Source organism: Agelaius tricolor, unplaced genomic scaffold, assembly GCF_023055355.1.
Source record: "Agelaius tricolor isolate 1412-34295 unplaced genomic scaffold, bAgeTri1.0.p SCAF_10, whole genome shotgun sequence".
Taxonomy (NCBI): Eukaryota; Metazoa; Chordata; class Aves; order Passeriformes; family Icteridae; genus Agelaius; species Agelaius tricolor.
In genome coordinates, this window is record NW_027269270.1 from 6,325,562 (window position 1) to 6,345,311 (window position 19,750).

The window sequence follows — 19,750 nt, forward strand, 5'->3', positions numbered from 1 at the left end:
CCACACATGTGTAGCCCTGTAACAGCAACAGGGCAGTGCTAACACAGTGCCACAGCCACACCACCTCGATGCTGCCACCTCACATCCCCCAGCTGCCCCCAGCACAGCAACCTTTAATTCACCTGCTCCTGCTGGGTGAGCCATTCCAGCCCCCCAGCCAGGCACAGGGAAGGCAGGAGAGGCCAACCTCCCTTCCCCCTTGGGTACTGTCCCCAAAACCCTCCATGAATATGAGCAGCCATTGCAGCTCCTCCCCACTCTTCAGCAAACAGCCAACTGGACTAATTGCAAGTCAGCTTTACATTTCCTCCCTGCTGACCACCCACCTCTCCATGTCTCCCATCCACACACACACACAGATAGGGATCTTGGCCACAGAAACCTAACAGGAAAATTGATCTATGCTGAGCTATTCTTTTGAAATTATTGCAGCTTTTTCCCCCCAACTCTAATGTTGACAGACTACTAATTGCAAAGAACAAATGATGACTGTGTCTCTTACAAGCCTTCCTCCCCTTGAATTTCAGAAGAATTTGTGTTTTGCTCCTACAAGAGCATGGTATGGTAAGACATAAAACCTCCCCCAAAAATCTCAGAAATTATTTTTTGGCTTTTCACAAATCAATATTTCCTCTGAAGCAACTGAAGCAGTCAGTAAGGCAAATTCTGCTTTTATCATCACAATTTCCAAGTTATTCCTTTGCACTGTAAGACTGACAGAGCATTCACACTCCAACTGAGTTTGTTCTCCCTTCTACCAGCAAAAGGCTCCACAGGCTACTGAGAAGTTACTCCATAGTTATCAAACTGGGAGGGAACTTTTGTTTCACTGAAGTCAGTGGGATAACTTCCTTTGACTTCCCTAAGTTGGCAGTTCACCTTCTGAAAACCAAGTTTGGGTGAGCATCTGAAAAGAGGAGCACAAGGAAAAAAAAGATCTATAAGCTTTATGATTGTGTAGAGTATTATTCCCTGGACACACAGCAGGTTTTGCTGTAATTGCAAAAGATAAAAAATGTCATTTTTATTACAAAACCAAATGTTAGAGATTCTAGTTTTTGGATAAGAGATGGATGTGTCATATAGGGTCCTTAAAAACCTGCTTGGGTGAGTAGTACAGATGGAATACAATGTGGGCTTGCATTTATCTGAGAACATTTAGAGCCATGATATATAGTCTACACGACAGACTTCCTCGATGTATAGAGAAAATATAGCCAATTTCTTTGTGTAGGCTGAATTATTTACCAGAGTGTTCCAAAGTGTATTGGTAATAAAACACTATGAAGTATAAGTAACTCCAGACAATCTTGGCTTATGTTAAAGCAAGTCTTGTTTTTTTTTTTAAGCATGTTATTAAGAAAATAAATCCTGAGAATCTGGAAAGGCAGGACTTACTCAAATGAACACATGCCTCTGAAGGATTGTGTTGACTCAACAGAGAGAAAAGTCAAATTCTCCTAACCATCATCCTAAAAGAGTTGGGAATCAGTCTCACTTCAAAATTAAATAGGCTATTTTGGCACAGGATGAAGGATGCAGAGATGGTAAAGTGATTCTGTGAAACTCACCTGACTGGGAAAAATGGCTGTTTTTAACTAAACCCAGAAAATATATATGTAGAGTACAACAATTTCACCAGCTGGCCAAACAAGCCATCATTTTTCCAAGCAATACCTTTCTGGCCAGGGCACTAGTAGTGCAATCAGTTTAGAAACACAAGGTGCTCATTCCCTCATCCTCCTCTGGAGATCTGGACCACAGCTTTTCTCAGGGCTGCTGAAGATAGAGCCAACTGCTTTTTCCATACCTTTCCTGGCTCTTTCTGCAGACTCCTTCTGAGAAAGAGGAAAATCACCTATTTTTGGCTTGATTTTGGGTCTTTCTGAAGGCTGTGGGGATCTTTCCCTGTTTATGCTTGGGAACAAAGTCACTTTTACACCTAGGCCAGTGTAGGTTGAAACTGCCCTCAGAAAGAGTCCTACAGTACCTCAGCAGCTTGCCAAAGAGAAACCTGACAGGAACCATGGCATTCATGCAATGCTCACCTGGGGACCTTATTTTCTGACCCTAATATGATGTCTAGACACTGGTTTCTAATAAGCCAAATCTTTCACCTAAGCTGGAACTGCTGCAATGTTGTTCTTGTGCTGTGGACAACAATTCAAGCTACAATTTTGTATTTTGCTAGTTTTCCCACTTTTGTGTCTGTTCATATGGCGTTTTTTTTCCCAAGTCCCAAATGAAGAAGCATGGCTGGGTTCTCTCTTCAGCTCTCATACTACAGGCAGCAGGATCTGGCTGACCAACTTCCTAGAAAAGCCTCCAACCTGGCCCTTTCTTAGAGCAGGCTTTGTAATTAAAACATCACATACAGACAGGGTAGACATCGTCTTGCTTTTTCTAATATTCCTCAAGTTTTGCTTTTCATTGCAAGTGCTTCATTGACTAATTTCAGTTGCTTAGGCCACATTTTTTCCAGTATTGCTGACTCTTAACCCACTGAATGGTGTCCCTACACTTATCTCAACAGTTTCCATGGAAGTCAGCTGCTTTCCTTTTATTTCAAAATCTTAACTACAGAACACACACCAATTGAAACATTAGCACGTAACTGAGACAGAAGTGGGCTAATTTCTGGGCAGGCACTGGAAGTAGCTCTGCTATCAGGCTGGGGCTAGGATAAGTGACATGGGTGTGAGAGGGTGCAACCTGCTTGGTCATCAGCTGCTGTGCAATGCAGAGATTGTGCTCCAGTGCCTTTAATTCCCTCTGCAAACCCTTGCCTGGACTCTTATTAGACATGACTACTAATCTCCATGTGAAGATTTATGCAGCAGCAGCTCCACTTCATGCCTTAGGTATGATCTCAAGCTAAGCAGAAATGTAAGTTTTTGCAGAACTGTGCAATTTTAATGATTTTATTCCATTCCTGTGCTTATTGGAGCACAAGTCCAACATGTATGTGTAAGTGTTATGCCCAGCTATGAACACAGATCTATATTTTCACTAGAAGAGAAGGAAAAGCAGCAGCAAACAGCAGCATATCTACTGTATAATGTCTGGGACATTGCAGATGTTAAAGCAGCTCGTTGTTTCTGCATCTGGAACAAGTAGGTCACACATAGTTATTATACACACTGCTGAACATGAAGCAGCCAATACCCGTGTAATGTATGTGAGACTTCAAACCACCTTTTAGTACTTTAGAGCAGTACAGCATCTTGTTTGCAAATGCTCTGCTTGAGAGCAACTGATGGAAGGGGGAAGGGAGCCAAAACTGACTGACCTAATTGCTGTGTGGATCGAGAAGCTGGCAAAATCATTAGTTTCTTTTATGTTTTCTTTCTATACAATAATAAAGATAAATATTGATTGCTGGGGCAGTATTGATTGCAGGGGTTGCTGCAGATGGCAGCTGCATGATTTGCACAGATATCTCCCATTTACAGAGCCACTTATTTGCATGAGAATGTGGTTTCACCCTCCTCACGTGCTTCTGACTGTTCACTTGCCTTATAGGAGCATTTACCCAAACTAAATGTACCAGTGATTAGGAGTAAAATATGAAATGAGGGGCTGAAAGAGCTCATCTTTGTAATAGCTTTTGTGTATGTACCTGTCTGCTGTGGGTGAGTGGAGTTTATTGTCCCAGCCATGTGGACAGAGGCACAGGACACAAGGACCTGCTGTAATTATGCTGCAGTGTCACCTCCTCACCTGGGAATGCCACTTGGGAATGCCACCCAGGGCACAGCACACCTGGGACCAGCCCTCCTTCCTTCTCCACTGACCAAGCCCGGCTCCTTCCTCCAGGCCTGGATGCCTCCCTCCAAGTCCCAGCTTGTGGTCATCAGAGACCTTCAAGAATGGCTTCAGCATCTTCTCCTGAGCTGAACCTGCCCAGTGGGATCCTTGTCCACTTGCAAGGAATGGAAAAGGCTCCTCCATTGTGGGCCAGGCTTGTGAGGAAGGAAGAAAGTTTCCTACCACGAGCACAGTGCCTATTGCAGAGCATGGTACTCCACTCCCAGCCAAGGAGAAGTCCTTGGGGTGAGTGGGACCAAATTGCAGGAAGCAGCAGGGGCATTTAGGCACCTTTTTATCTCTGGTACAAACCAGTGGCCCATTCCAGGGTCAGGCACCTCCTGCCAGGGAGCTGCTGCCTCCAGAGGGAGGAAGGAGCAGGCAGAGGGGCACTCTGGAGGAGATCTCCTCACCTCCTTGGACACTGCCAGGCTGTAGGGGAAGCTCTCCCTGAGCAGACCACTGTGTGTCTGCCTTCCAGCTAGCAACCTGCATCTTACTGTGGGCACTGCTGCACTTCCACACTGCTGCTGGCTGACCTGCTGGCACTGCAATGCAAAGGGAAAGCATGCATATTTAACCTCAATTCATCATCTTGATTTTGATTAACTCTGCAAGTCAGAGGTTTGCAGGCTTTAATCTCGTTTTAAGAAAATATTCCCATCCTCTAATTGTCAGCATTTTCCAACTGGAAACTCAACCAAAGGATCTTTCTTATTCTTTATCTCCTTCCACTTTGGACATATTAGTGGACCTCTGAAACAGCTGCCCAGTATTTATCCAAACCATGGCTTGTCCAGTGTAGGGAGTGCTCTTATTTACTCAGCGGCTCACAAGGAGGAGATTAATGCTGGAGCCCAGGTTTCTGACATGGTTCTGCACTGACACTGAGCCACTCCAGCAGAGAGCAGGCACTCCATTTGGTGAGCACTATTTATGTCCAGTGAGTGTTTCATAGATGCTTTTTGGAAGAGCTGAGCAATACAGCACGGCTCAAAACGTTACGCCTCATTCTTCAATTCCTTTTAAGTATATCTCTCGGGGTGTTATGTTGAGTAGCCCTGTCATACAAAATCAATTATTCCTTAGCCAGCTCAGAAATAAAACCCAAAGCAAGCAACACCAAATGTCTGATTTACCAATAGATTGCAACCCCGTGCTAAAGAGTGTAGCCACTGCCCTGCTTTAAATATTCATGAAGCCCACTGGTGCAAAATGCATTAAAGGTGGGAATAATGCCAGTAATACACGATCCTCTTAGTGACAAGAAGCTTTCACATATTAAAGCAGCAAGATGTTAAAGACTTTCAAGTGAACAGTCTTTGTTTTTGACTTAAAGAAAGAGATTCACTAATGGAATGCCAAATTGCATTCACTCTCATGATACTTGACTGCAGAATGGGATAATAACACATGTGTGCTTCTGCATGCCATGGAAAACCTGTTATTACAGAGGTTTCTTTCCTGCCTTTCCTCAGCACTTTCCAGAAAATGTTCACACAAATCTTACTGCTTCAAGTAATCTTCTGTGTGCCAACCCCCCAGAATTAGAATCCCAGAGGTCTAGCCATTAACAGATTGGTTTTTCACAAATAAAAAGAATTAAAAATAATGGTGACAGAACACAATAGCACAATTTAGATGAGTGACAACTGGCAATGAATAACCAAAAAAAAAAAAAAAAAGTAGAGTTAAACTAGAGATAACGGTCTGCAAAATATAGACTGTGACAATAGAGAAGAATGTCAATTGTCACTTTAAATCATCAGCAGCCCAACCACATCTGCTATCACACCTGTGCTCTCTTTTCTGATCTACTCTGGCACCCTAGAAATAGCAGGCAAACAGCCAGCCTTGCATCTCCAGCCCTCTGAAGTCTGGCTCTGCTACCATTCCTCTCACCTGGAGCAGATCAGGCACTGACCCTGCACCTCAGACTGTTCCTGACTGACAGGGATTCACTGCTGCTGCTGGGATTGACATCCTGTAAAGCAGGTCCCAGGACCACCAGGAACTGCTGGCCCCGTTTGGATTTTACAAACCTCATCAGTCAGGTGAGGGAGCTAAAAGAGCCCTGCTTACATCTGATACTTGATCCACATAAAAATAGTGAACAAATAATAAATTGACATTTCTTGGCAAGGGGAGTGGGGCAACATGTGCCTCTGGTGCCAAACATGACAATTCAGCTAACATATATTGGAAAGAGGGATCAACAACCTCCATACTTATTCTGCTTTTATTCTAGAAATAAAAATAATGAAAAGCTGACAGCCAGAAGGCTCATTATTTAGGAAGATGCTTATCCAAGACTAATCAGGGGGCAAAGACAGGAAAATAGAGCTCAGTTATGGCATATGAAATTGGTTACTTCAAAGCACACCTTTCACAGGCTTTAGATGGGGTTTGGGTTTTTGGATGGGAATTGGCTTTCCTGCCTCCTAACAGTTTGTCTGGGAGCATCTTCCCAGTGCCAGCCCTTCCCTGCTTCCTGCCCCCAGAAGCACCTTCCCCTGCAGGAAGAGTGCCTGTCAATAAAGACTGAGCACCTCAGCTCCTGCCATCATTCTGCTGCTCTGTAAAAGCCAACTTGTTTCAAAGGGGAGGAATTAGATTGTGCAAAAGCTGCAGTGGGAACACTGGGGTAAGTTGGATCAGGCAGTTTTACCAAGCTATTTCTGGAAAAAAATAAACACTGCTACTCAGTGCTTATGATTAATAATGTTATCTTGTAGCTAATTTTATTCCTTGCCCCTCTCTTCTCCTGCCTTCCAATTTGGAAGCACACTTAATTATGAAAACATGAGCACTAGACTGTGAATTTTGATATATTAATTTCACCGTGGTTTTGTTTCTACACTGCACCACCAAAGCTCTCAAGGACAACCAGTCAAGGAGACAATGAAAATCGTAACACCTGGGGTAATTTTCTTAAGCAAAGTCAACATTAGGCAATTTCTTACTCACAAATTTCATTACATTACTGAAACCTATAACCATGATGCACCTTGCTCCTGTTTTTCAACACCACAATTCCTTTTTATGTCTGAAGCCAAAGCAAGGACTCAGTGGTTTTTTTGCTTGAGGTTTTTTTAAGGACTAGAACCAGAGATTACTAAGAGGCTGGCAAGACAAAACCAAAAAGAGCATAAATGGATAACCATGACCATATTCCTGAGCTCCTTCACTCAACAGCAGAACTGTTCCTAATTTCATGCCTGAGCAGGGTGCACGGATGCCTTGCCTGGGTGGGGTCAGCTGCCCAACACTGGGCCCAGCTATCATGCTCACCATCATTTATTGACTCCTCTCTGCTCCATTCTGATTCTCCCCACTAGAGCTCTGGCCTCAGTGCTTTACTGACACCTCACTGACTAGGTTTGTGTATCCATCCTTTAGCTACCACTAGCTCACAGCTCCAGAGGCACCATCCAGACAGCAGCATTCTCTCTCTAAATCTGTTTAGTTACTTAGAGAGAAACATGAGGTGTGGCATTAGGGCAGTGTTAGAAATACAGCTCTGTGCATAGTGACCTTTTTGATCTATTGGCTATTCTAAAATCACAATGAAATGATTAGCTCAGAGTTGGCTTAATGTAAGTTTGAATATATCCCAGGCAAAATGAAAAATAAAAGTCTGAGTTGATAGAATTATTTCCCTTCAGCTTTTGTAATTAAGGTTTAAAATAAAAAAAAATTCAAATCATTTTGAAACTCCTTTTAAAAAATAAAAATTAAAACCATTTCCATTGAGAAAATGTCTAAATGTACACTCTCATTTTTTCAAGCAATTGAGGGCAAGGTTTTCAACTCCAACAAAATAGGAAAAAGTGAGACAGATTTCCCAGCCTTTCTAATGCCACACATGAATTAGCATGATGATCATACTAATGATACTTTTTAACTGGAAAAGCTTTAGGTCAATTATTTTTCCCAATTCTATTTTTTACTGAAGTATGAAGCTGTAAAACCCCAGATGGAATACATAAGTTATAATGGCAACAAAATGGATAACCGTGTTTCTAAACTTGGTCTAAATCGTGCATGTTCCAAAATACATTTTTTCAGAGTGATAACCACCTTAGTCACTTTGAGATGAATCTCTGTGTGCATAAAACAGAGTATCTAACATTTGTAATGCTTTCCAAACCACAGTACCTTTAAATAATACAACATTCATTAAAATAGAAGAGTAGAGCAAATTACTGTACCAAACATCCTCTGCATCTTCATCGCACTCCGCCCCAAACTGGCAAATGTCACAGGTCGATGTCTCTTTTTGATTGGTTTCACCTGAGCCTTCATTGACTGTTTGATGGAAAGCAGAAGAATATACATTAGTAAAGACAGCACTGTAGCAAAGCACTTCTCTCTTTCTAGAAAAATCTATTCACTGCATCAGCTTAATGCGCTGCTCACAAAGCCGACGGCCGGCCAACAGTGCTCCTGAGCGGGCCAACAACACAGAGATCTCCATGCTGCCTGTGACAAATCCCCTCAGTTACACAGTTAAAAGGAAAACCAGAGAAAAACCCTTCCTTTTCCCTCTCCCCTTAATCAATGACCCCTACAAGCTGCAGCCCAGGAAGGTCATGTCCCCACTGAGCCTTGCCGCTTTGTTCCCTAAGAAAATAATGGAGGGGCATTGATAGCATCACATACTGCCTCGTGTCCTTTACCCATGAAGGCCTTGAGGTGGCCCCAAGGGGATGCTTTCCTCGAAAATGTTTTGAAATTACCTGCCTTGTGGTGCAATCTAGTCCACTCCAAAGGCAAAACATTTTTCTCTGCAGAAGCACAGCTATGAGCCCCAAGGACTAGTTATCTCTGGCAGGGAAGATTTAGTGCTGTCCAGAGGAGAGGACAATCTCCAGCATAGGTTAAATTTGAAACCAGGGGGAAAGTCAATGCTGATGTCTGCAATTGTGTAAGGTTTGTACCTGGCCTGTAAGCCAAAAACAAGAAGGGACTAAGGGGAAAAATCAGAATTTGAGTGTAAGAGGACTGCAAAAAAAAATACTAACAGCTGAGTACTGAAAGACAGAATGAGACCACTAAGGTAGGCACCAAAAAGAAGGTTTGTTAAAAGATCCAAAAGAAACATTATCCATGTTTCTACTGAAGTGTATAAACACCCTTAGGTATCTTTTGAAAGATGCCACACTCCAGCAAAGCATTGTACCCAGTGATATCCTTCTGCCACTTGCAGAGTTATTAAACCAAGGCAGACTTTAAGCATCAATCAGCTCTGCTCAGACTGATGATGTTATCTGCATCTCTGCAGTGTCACCTCTCGTGCATTTAGAGTCAGCACCGTGGTGGTGCAGCCTTCTGCACACCTGGGTGCAACCCACCAAAGCTGGAGTGTGTTGGTAGCCCCAGTGACACCCACTGGACAAATCACCTGCCTGATGTACATCCAGGTTGTTAGCAGAGGCTTCTGTGTCAGGGGGCTCTGACTTGGAATAAGCTGCTTTTGTTATTTACTCAAAAAAGGATGAGAATCCCAGGCTTTCTGAAAGCTGTTTGAGGAGAAAGGGCTTTTGCCCCTAGAAGAGCAAGGGTGACTCCAATGCCTGTTTTTCAACAAATTTGCCTCCCTATCCTGGACATGTTATATAACCTCTGCCATGCTTCCCACTATGTGATAACAGGAATAATATAATTTCCTCCCAACAGAGAATGTGGAAACAAGTATATTAAAATACTGTGATAAGCTTAGATACTACAGTGATAGAAATCACAGAAATACCAAAGGTAGATCTTATCTAAAATGCTTTTTTCCTGAGCCTTAATATAGTCAAAGGAAGTGTTGGTATTTTTAGGTATGGACTATGCTGCATTAATTTCCTATCAGTCATGCTTGAATTTAGATGATATTAAACTGAAAAAAATTCACCTATAAAAAGCATTCTGATTATCTGATTATCCCAAAAGGAAAAAAAAAAAGGTAGCTTTGCTCTATTTGTACAAATTTGCTCACCTTTATATCCATAAAATTCATGTATGAAAAAACAAAGGGGAAACCAGGAAAAACACACTCTGGATTTTTGTTCTACTGTGTCATCAGGCTTTACAGGGAAGGGCTGAGCTGTGGTTTTTCTGTTTCCTTAAATGATTGAGGCTCACATGTTATAAAAGCCAATGTATGAGGGTGGACAAGGAGTCCAGGTGCCACATCCTCACACCATTAGCATCTCCATGTGCTGCCCGTGTGATTCTGGCCCCACAACATCACGAGGCTCATGTGAGATCCTCCCCACCTCCCCTCCCTGCAGCTGCATCCAGGCCTGCAATGTTTCATTTACATTTTAAACAAAGAAATCTCTTTTACTGAGGAGATAACTCTGACAGCCAACCCAGGCAGGGGATTTCCAGTGGTTAAGATTTTAGGCAGGACATGTAACGAGTGACTATGGCACCTATGGGCAGATGTCTTCTTACAAGAGCCAAGCATTCCTCACCTATCAGAAACATGACAATTGCTCCAGTTCAGGAGGGTGAGAATATATACTTTATGGAATGGAGCTTTAACTTCTTTATTTTGTTATTCTGCAAATCACTTCCCTTGCATTTCCTTTTAATTTAAAACATATGCCCTGCTCTCTTCCTCCCTGCAATGTTTCTATTCATCACTGCCCAGCACGTGCTGCTTGGCTGGGGACCTCACACAGTCCTACATCACAGAGTAAGTGAAATAGCTACTTAAACCATTAAAAAAGGCATTTGAAAGACAGAGCATGTTGAAGAGCAGTAACTGATTTGGAGAAGATCACCCACGCTATAGCACATTGCAGTTCTGAATTTCTATTTGAAAATAATAAGTCACTCCTTCGTATTTTTCTGAAGGAGCCCTGTGACCAGCTTTCCACAGTCAATGTGCATGTTGTCATTAATTGTGCAAATGTGCAGCAGTCCTTACTCAAAAAGACAACTGTTTATCTCCTGTTTATGCTCTTTCTGTTGTCAGTAATACAGATAACATTATTCTTTATATTGTTTATAGGTGTGTTCTCTCTCCCTACACAAACATACCCACTGGCATGTGCACCCACACCCAGAGCTGACACACACAGGGCTTGTTTTCTCCATGCTGTGCAGATAACTGCTTTGATAAATCAGACATCTTACAACGAGTTATTTTCTCAATATTTCCTGCTGCTTTCTAGCTTGAGGACTAGTGGATGCTTATTTTCTAAGGTGACTCTTTTCTTTTTTTCCCCTCACTGCACTTGCTGATTTGCACTTCTTTTCTAACCCAAATGGAAAAAATTGTTAGCAAAAAATAATCTAGTTTCTGGATTCCTCTTCTAAATCAGAGAATGAGTCTTCTTCTCATGCATGTTAGGTAGTTTTCATATTAGGAACTATTGAAGTTTTAACACCAAGGCCCTACAGGAACATAGTAGGGCTCCAGGGCGGCTAATCACTGAAGCCCACCACTTATTACTCACACAACTGAGAAATTTTAAGTAAGATTATCAACTCAGTGTCCAAAGAAATGTGCTAACAAGGGTTAGAAGGTCACTGACATTACTTGAAAGTCACTTCAGAGACTATGTCAATCTCCTAAGCAATATAAATTCTCAGCTGTGAAGCACACAATTTACAGAGTCAATGGACTGTGGGAATCACAACAGCTCCAGTTTTAATCATTTGGTCCTTCTCTGGCATTCTCACAGTGCTCTGATGAGATAGCTGTGGTTTCAAGAATGTCTGTATTGTTTGCAGGTCTCACAAGAAAGAAACCATTTCTGAGGCATTTTATTCTGTCTCCCTAGCTGAAAAAAAACAGATTGAAAGTATCATCAGTAGATTGGCTTGACCCTGTGCTTATTTTCTGTAACATCAGGAGAAAACTAAAAGCCCCTAAAACGCCCACTGCCACTACAGCCACCTCTAATTTCTCTTTACATTCAATCTCTTTGAAGTCTTCTGTAGGTACAGACCTACAAAATGGTTGTAGCTACAACCCCAAAAAATCATGCTAGGACTTCAGTCACACAGCTTCCCAGACTCATGCTCTATGGATCAGTGGTTTAGAGGTTTTAAAATGTAGACATCAAAATCTCTGTGCTTGAGCTGCTGAATAACCCTTGCTCAGTGTCTTCCCAAGGTGCTTGATGAGTGGCAAAGGCAGGATGGTAATGAATTCCTTGCAGTTTCCAGAAAAGCAGCTCCAGTGGGATGGTTAGGGCTATGCAGAGCATCTTGGTCTGGTACACAAAGTGCCACAGGGGACATGCAGGTACCTTGCCCCACAGACCATACTGTGAGGAGTGAGGGGTGTGGGAAGAGTAGCTGGGGAGCCGTGGGAGTGAGAGACAATCAGGTGGCAACACTGGCTAGACACAGATCTTTGAACCTCTCTTTGCTAACAAGACTCTGAAGGTAATAGGGCAAACTCAAGAAAGCCTCAGCTCAGTCTTCACATAGCTTTTTAGGACTATTACAACAATCCTTGTTCAATGTATTTCAACTACACAGGAGAACACAACAAAGAAACAATATAAAACATCACCACATGCTTGAATATACAAAATATGACTATAATGAATTATGAATTATGACTACTCTGATGTAGTCTTCCTTTGATCGATGTGATCAGACACGTGCTTATCACAACCCCTGATTCTGACTTGACTCCTCATAGCGGGATATCTTTGCTATTGTTGAAAGGAAAACTTCAAAAAAAGGCTTGCTCTAGCTCATCCTAACAGTATCCATGCTTGTTTTCACCTATAAAATCTAGGTAAAAACAAAGATCGCATGGAGATGAGAGTTGATGGCCATTTTTGTATTGCAGAATGAAAGACAATGTGCAAATTAAAACGTAGTGGAGGAGGATGATCTTCAGACCAGCTGAGGTGATCTTGCCACAGGCTTCAGTCCTAACAGGACTGCTCTGGGCAGGTGAGAAGGTGAGTGGTTAAAGTGAGAAAGGTCTAAGCAAGGAGGGCAGAGAAGCCAGCAAGAATTTACTAAATGTGTGAGAACAAGCACTACCAGACAGCTAACAACACCTCACAAACTGCACCAATAAAAGCCCAGATGCTGCAAGCGACTTCACTCTAATCAATAAGCCTTTTTTCCTGAAAGCATTAGCTCAGTCAAAACCTGCAAAGTGAGAAAAATGAAGGGTGCAAAGCAGGGGGTCAACTCGCCAATGGCTCTGCCCTCAAAGTCTGGCAGAGGCTCAGAACGGCATTACCGTCACAATGAAAGGAAAATGGCCTACAGGATTGGTAATAAATTCAAACTCTGACGTCCCTTGCCCTGCTTTACTCCTGCCAGCTGGCTCCATCTCAATAAATACAAATTTGCCCTCTCTCACACGCATAAACACTCCGGGGAAATCATTTATTGCAGGGAATACAGTGTCTGTGCCCAGCTCAGGACCCAACACAGAACTTCTTAATATTGAAATGAAATATTCTCCTTCACACCAACATGCCTTTGATGGTTCCTTTATGGCACCACAGGTGAGTCCTTGAAACCCCCTCTCTGCTATATGGGCAGGTGATTTAAACAGCACTGGGGCTGTGCCATACCTGAGCTGGCTGCCTGGAAAATCAGAGCTCCTTTCTCAGGGTTTATACTGCCTCAGGTCCCATCCTTGGATACCTCTGCCTTGCCATTCTCAGGCAAGTGCTGGAAAAGGTTAATGGGATGACTTTAGCACGATGTAAATACCTAGCAGGGTTTTCGAGGAGGAACGAGATGCACCCAGCCAGCTCAGATTGCTGATAAAATGTGCTCTTATCTTATTGCTAAAGACCATGTAGATAGAGCCTGGCACTGCTTTGATGCCAGTCAGACTCAATTTGCAGTGTTTTTCAGCTCTTGTGATTCTCAGCTTATGTTTTTTTTCTTAAAAATCATAACCAGTGGATTATCTGAACATATAAGGATCTCAGTTTCCATGTATATATTTGTTTTGAAAGGTATGCCTAAGCTTTAGAGCGGTGGTGAAAATGCTTGTGATTATAACTAACACCAGGAACTCTCATGTTTATAATTTTTAAAAACTACTTTTGTAGGGCTGATTCATGATTTTTCAGTGCAATGCTGAGTTGATGTCAGACAGGAAAGCAGCACTTCTGGAGCAGCTCATCCCTGTGCACTGCCCTGTGAGCTCAGCCACACCTTGTGGGTGAAGGCTGTGTTTCTGCCCTGGATATGGAGCCTCCTAGTGCAAGAAAACTGTCTGGGAGTGCCCTGAGTTTGGGGAATAACAAGTACAAAAATTGTTTCCCACTACTACTAAACACTGCTGCTCTGTTTTTAGTTTTTACCTCCTGTCTTCCTTCCTGGCATGCCTTCTAATTCTCTTGGGTCAGCTTTTCTTTTCCCACCACCCCCAGTTTTCCAGTGGCATTTTCCCAAACACCTGGAGCAGCTCTGTCAGCCCAGCTGGCCTCTTGCTCGGCCCAGCTCAGCATCTCTGGAAGCTCAGGAGCCTTCTCCAGCTGTCACCCTGCCTGGGGGCTCCAGGGTCTCCCCTGGCAGCATTCCCACTCCCTAAAGCTTGCTTATCATGGCTGAAAGTGGCTGGGATGGTTAGGGTTTCCCAGGAACAGCGCTGCTCCTCTGCACCTGCCTGCCTGCAGCTCTCTCCTTCCAGCAGGTGCTCCTGCAGCATCCCTGTCTGAAGCCAGGCCATGACCCTCCACAGGCCTCTGCAGGGATTTGTCTGCATTTCTACAGCCATGGCCAGGAGGGAATGGACTCAATTCTTACTCAGAGTGTATTTATTCTAAACAAACACCACTTGCTTGTTGCTGTCTCATGCATATTCCTGCAGCTCCCACAGTGCATTTGATAAAAAATTAAAAGCGATTAGTCGAGGCCAGTTTCTCCTAGCAAATAACTCTAATGGTGTTACAAAAGGAATGGCTCACTGAATAAAACCCTATTGTAAGCTTTCTGAATGCTGACATGAAACAGCTGTGCTTATTGCACCATTGTGTGGTCCCCCTACAAAATTTGATGTTTGCCTGGTGTCTGTGGGCTGCCAGCACTGCAGATTTGGGTGCCAGCACCTTTATGAAGGTGTACAATGACCGGCACTGACAGTATTTGCCATTGTGAGGAAGAGTAGGTTCATTTAACTTGGCCAAGAGCTTCTCCTCATAAACAGCTCTGAGTAAAAAGCCAAAATAGCACATGGGGACTATTCATCTCTGCCTTGCATTAATTTAAAAAGAAGCCTCACTTCCTTGAGGAGAATTTTCAAGAAATAGATACATCTTTTTGGAAAAACATGCCTAAAATACTGCCAAAGCTTTGGTGGCATCAGTCCCTGCTTTCATGTATTTCAATATGCACAACAGGACAAACAAAATAACCAAGTGGACATGGCCACAGCTGAGAGGATGCAATGCCATGGATCACCAATCAAGGCAATTATTAAAGAGCCTGGAAGGAAATTACTGTAGCCCAAATTGCAAGGACCAGAAGATTTTTCAGGATCAAGGAGAAATAAAAAAAAGATGATGTCTGATTCCTCCCTCAGGTTGACTTGCCTGGCCACACAGATCATTAACCTCAGCACTGTGTCAAGGTACGTAGGAAGCTGCAGCCCAGGAAAAGTGCCCAATATCTTAACGCTTTTCTTATTTGTCAGAAAATGGCCATCACAGGCTACCCTGAAGCAGAGTCACGTGTGAGCTGCTTCTGGCTGGCTGGTCCTGTGTGTCAGAAGTCCTGTAGATGGAATGTATGGACTCCATACATGCTGGAACAACAGTACCTACAAATTCTGTGAAGAAATACTGCACGAGGCGTGGGCTCAGTTAGAGGAATACGAGGCAGCGCTGCCTTCCTCTGTCGGAGAAGATGTTACAGTTGGATATAAACCACAGAAATTACCCATCTGTGCTTTCCCTGACCTCTGCCAAGAATTCACATCCCACCTGAGGTTCTGAGCATTTTCATTCATTCTAGGCAGAGAGAAACCCACATCACTGAATTTACAGAAATTCAGTGAAAAAAATAAAATATCCAAAGCCATGCTTCCACAAAGCCTAAAATAAACGAGTCCCAGACAGGTGATGTGACTTTCCAGGGCTTTCCACAGTGAAAGGGTGCTTTTGCCAGCTTCCTACCTGGTGGAAAGATTAACAGAAGTCTTAAATGTGAACCCTTACAGCTACTCATCTTTCAAGAAACAGAATGAAAGGAACAAAGATAAAACCTAAAAGAGCTGTCTGGCATCCACTTGGTGACTACTTCAGTTTTAAGATCTTTGTCACTTTGCTGTTGATTTAAGTCTGTGTATCCTTTTGAATATTAGTATGGCTAGCAAGATAGCAACATCATACATAAAAATGTTCTTTATTCCAGAACAGATGAAACTCCCAGTGGTAAAAGAAGATTTAGGTATCTCTGAAGATTTCTTATCTCTGTGCAACATAACTCTCTAATGGTTCAGTGCCTTGGAGGGTCATCTGAGATCACTTATCACATAAATCAAACAGGTGGCAGGCTATAAGAATGGAAGCCTATAGCAATTTCATGTCTTTGCTTGCAGACATCAAATCTATCTTTTAGGCAGACTATAGAGGAGATAATATTCCACTCCATTTAAGCCAGTGAAGAGACCCAAATCTGGATATTAACCAATTTTTGGGAAGCTGCTTCTGGTCTCGACCGCACCATAATTATCTTGGGAAATGACTGGTTTTAAATCCTAAAACATGGATGGCAGACACTGGTCCTGGTTTTAATTTAGACTAAAGCTGCTGTAAAATCACTCTGGCAATGGAAGGGAGTGCCAGAGCAAGTGAAAGTCCAATTTAGTTGAAAGTCCCATTTACATAACCAGCAGTGTGTAAAGTGGATCCACTATAAAAATTACTTGGATCTACCTTGGATGCAACAAGAGGAACAGAGTTTTCTTCTCCCTTCCCACTTTTCTTCCATGTAGTACTCCTTTCTGTGGTGTTAATGCAGGTTACACACATGTAACACAGAGCTGGAGCTGCCTTGGGGCTCAGGAGCGTCAAGCTTGAGTGCCAAGCTCATTTCTTGAGGGGTCTCAAGTAGCAGGGTCTCAGAATGGGACAGTTCAGTGGGGAGCCATCTCATCACTGGGAGTGTTGAGATGGCTCCTGAGCTGCCTCCTCCTCCATCAGCAATCCCCCTGCACAGCTCCTGCCCCAGAATTTAATACTTTTGCAGTAGCACACCTGATCTGAGCCTCTAAACTGCATAACCAGGGCTCATCCCTGAGTTTGCTCCTTTCCGTGTGAGAACTCCCTTTAAAAACAAAAACAAAGCCAAAATGCATCTCAGAGCTAGTTGTTAAGACATCCCTCCTGACACATGTGAAGGTATTTCTGCCTTCCCAAGGCTGTAGGTAGGGAGTCCTTGGGTCTCTGCTGCAGCTGGGGGTGCACAGCAGTGCTGGCACCTAAAGAACTTGACAGAAGCTGAGATGAGGGCAGCTGCAAACCCTCCAAGTCTTGCTGGAGGGGATACAATATTTATGCAACACAGATCATATCTTTTACATAACCCTACTCTTCAACAAACATGAAAACATATGGCATCAGTTAATTGCATGAAAATATTTGGTAGGAAGACAATCTTTCAGGACAAATTAGAAAAAAAACCCAATCAAGCCATTTTTCCCCTTTTATTCCCATTATTAGTGGGCAGGTTGAAGCAGTGCATGAGTACTTAAAGCACTCCTTGGTTTATGCAGTGAAATAACTGTGCCCAGCACAATATCCATGAGAAACACCAGCAGCACTGCTGCTAACCTAGGCAGAAAGGCAAGGAGCTCTTGAATGGGTAGCACAGCCACTCCTGCAAGGGTGGCCTGCATTTAGGAGCAGGAACCTCCATAAACCAGTCTGTGAATAAACAGGGGATCTACTTTTGTGCTGTCACCCAAAATTTACATGACTGGCAGAAAAAGCCTCCCAGACCTCCACTAGCAGAACAAACAGGCTGAGTGTGACACTTCAAACTCAGCCTTGAGTTTGAAGCAGCAGAAAAGCGTGGATTTGAATCCATTAACACCAGAACAATGCTGCCCTTCTGAGTATAATTTTACAGACGTGTTTATGATATAGGGGGAGCCACATGGCACAAAAGGTTTAAACATTTAATCTCACTTAGCTTCAATACACTGCATATACAGAAAATTGGAAGCCCAGCAGGAAAATGCCAGATTTCATTCTCACTTAGTTGTGATTAACCTTTATGAGCTCGCTCGGAGTTCTGTCACCTGTGAAGTCACTCGGGGCACGCAGGCTGCAAAAGCCCTGGCTTGCTGCTTTGGCCAGGGGACCACAGCTGCTGAGCTTGAGCTCTCCAGGGGCTCTGCTGCCCAAAATGGGGGCACTCCCCTGCCCCAAATGGCAGTGCACCCTGCCCCTGCGTTCCCTGAGTATGGGAAGTGTAAAAGGGACTGTAGGGAATGAATGACCTGGAAGGGAATCGTCCCTTTTTCTTCCTGCAGCTGAGCCTTCTTGGCTGAGCTGGGTCCAGTTGAGAGCAGCCTTACCCCAGCAGACAGACACAAGGCAAACAGCTGATACATATCACACTTTGCAAATATGCTCTTTCTCATTAATACTGATTCCCACACACAAACACTTTAGCTATATTCACTGATTGCATTACCATTGCAGAAGTGTAATTAACAAATTAAAAGGGAGGATTGTGATTCAGTTTAATTTGGGGGAAATCTTTAAATAAATAAAATAAGAAAAGGAGTCTGATGAGTCTGATGTTTGAGGATCGTTACCCTCTGCTATTTGCTTTAATTCTTTGGACATGCTCTAAGAGAAATGCTTTCTCTGAAACAAACATGCCTGAGTAAGCTGCAGTGATGGCTACATGGGTACTTAAAGAAAAAAGTGACAAAAACCTTACAGAAATTAAAGAAATCCTGATAGATGCTAGATCCAGATATGAGATTGCAAATGAAGGTGCATCATGATGGAGAAAGGAAGGGGGGAAATGCCAGCTGCAAGGTGGTCAGACTGATCTGAGACTGACAGTTTACTCACCCAAATTTATGAAAAGCAACACAAAACATGCACACTGCCTGCCCACAAGTATTTGTGGAAGAAAGGAAAGCAGAAAATTCCCCATACTTGCTGCCCTTTCAGATCCTTGCATGATAAAATAAGCCAGTTCCACTGAGTAAATCAATGCTTGTGAGAGCAGTCAAAACTCCTGAGCTAAAGTTAGACTGAATTTCTCTCCAAACACCAACTGAGCACTCCTGGAAGAATGGCTGTGAAATGATACATACTGCCCCTTACATTTCTGCCAAAAACACCTTTCAGGTGATCTAATATTATGAGAAACCATAATCATTAAGGATTGATCATGCTAATATAATTTTCTGGATGGCTTATTAACCTACTAAGACATGTTTTTCTCTACTTCCCTTCATTAGCAACAGAGATAATTAGGTAAGGACAGAGTAGCAAAATTGATCATATGCTACTGCCAAGGGGGGCAGAGAATGTATCGTGGACATTCAGCATAATGTTCTCCAAACTTGAGGTGCATTAGTTTTAGTTAGTACCATAGCTATTTTCTGCCTTTAATACAAGGAATCTGTTACTGTAGATATTGAAGAACAGGAGCTTATTTCTCTCATATGCAAAAACAGAATTTTCTTTTTCCGTTAAAGATCTTAGCCCAAAATGAGATGAGACAGGAAAACATCCCCTCTCTGTCACAGACAAGATGGCCAGGATACACAGAGTAGCACCATACCATCTCAGAAGGCTTTAAGCATTCACCCACATACACAGTAACACATTATCATATCAGAAGGCTTCAGGCATCAGCCCATTCAGAGTAACACCATCTCACTTCAGAAGGCTGCAAGCATCTGCCCTGCTTGTTCTTTAGCCCAAGTTTTAATACCTCTGATTGTTGATGCCCTGCACCTGTGTGCCCTCTGTTCCCTGTG

At 43.0% G+C, this 19,750-nt stretch overlaps 1 protein-coding gene across 1 annotated transcript in view; it reads right to left on the reverse strand.

Moving 5' to 3' along the window:
- Positions 1-19,750, reverse strand: part of TMEFF2 (transmembrane protein with EGF like and two follistatin like domains 2) — a 124,577-nt gene that overhangs the window by 43,950 nt on the left and 60,877 nt on the right. The window contains exon 5 of the mRNA XM_071434533.1: positions 8,019-8,115. Within this exon, the coding sequence (XP_071290634.1) occupies positions 8,019-8,115 (97 nt within the window). The remainder of the gene's footprint in view (positions 1-8,018; positions 8,116-19,750) is intronic.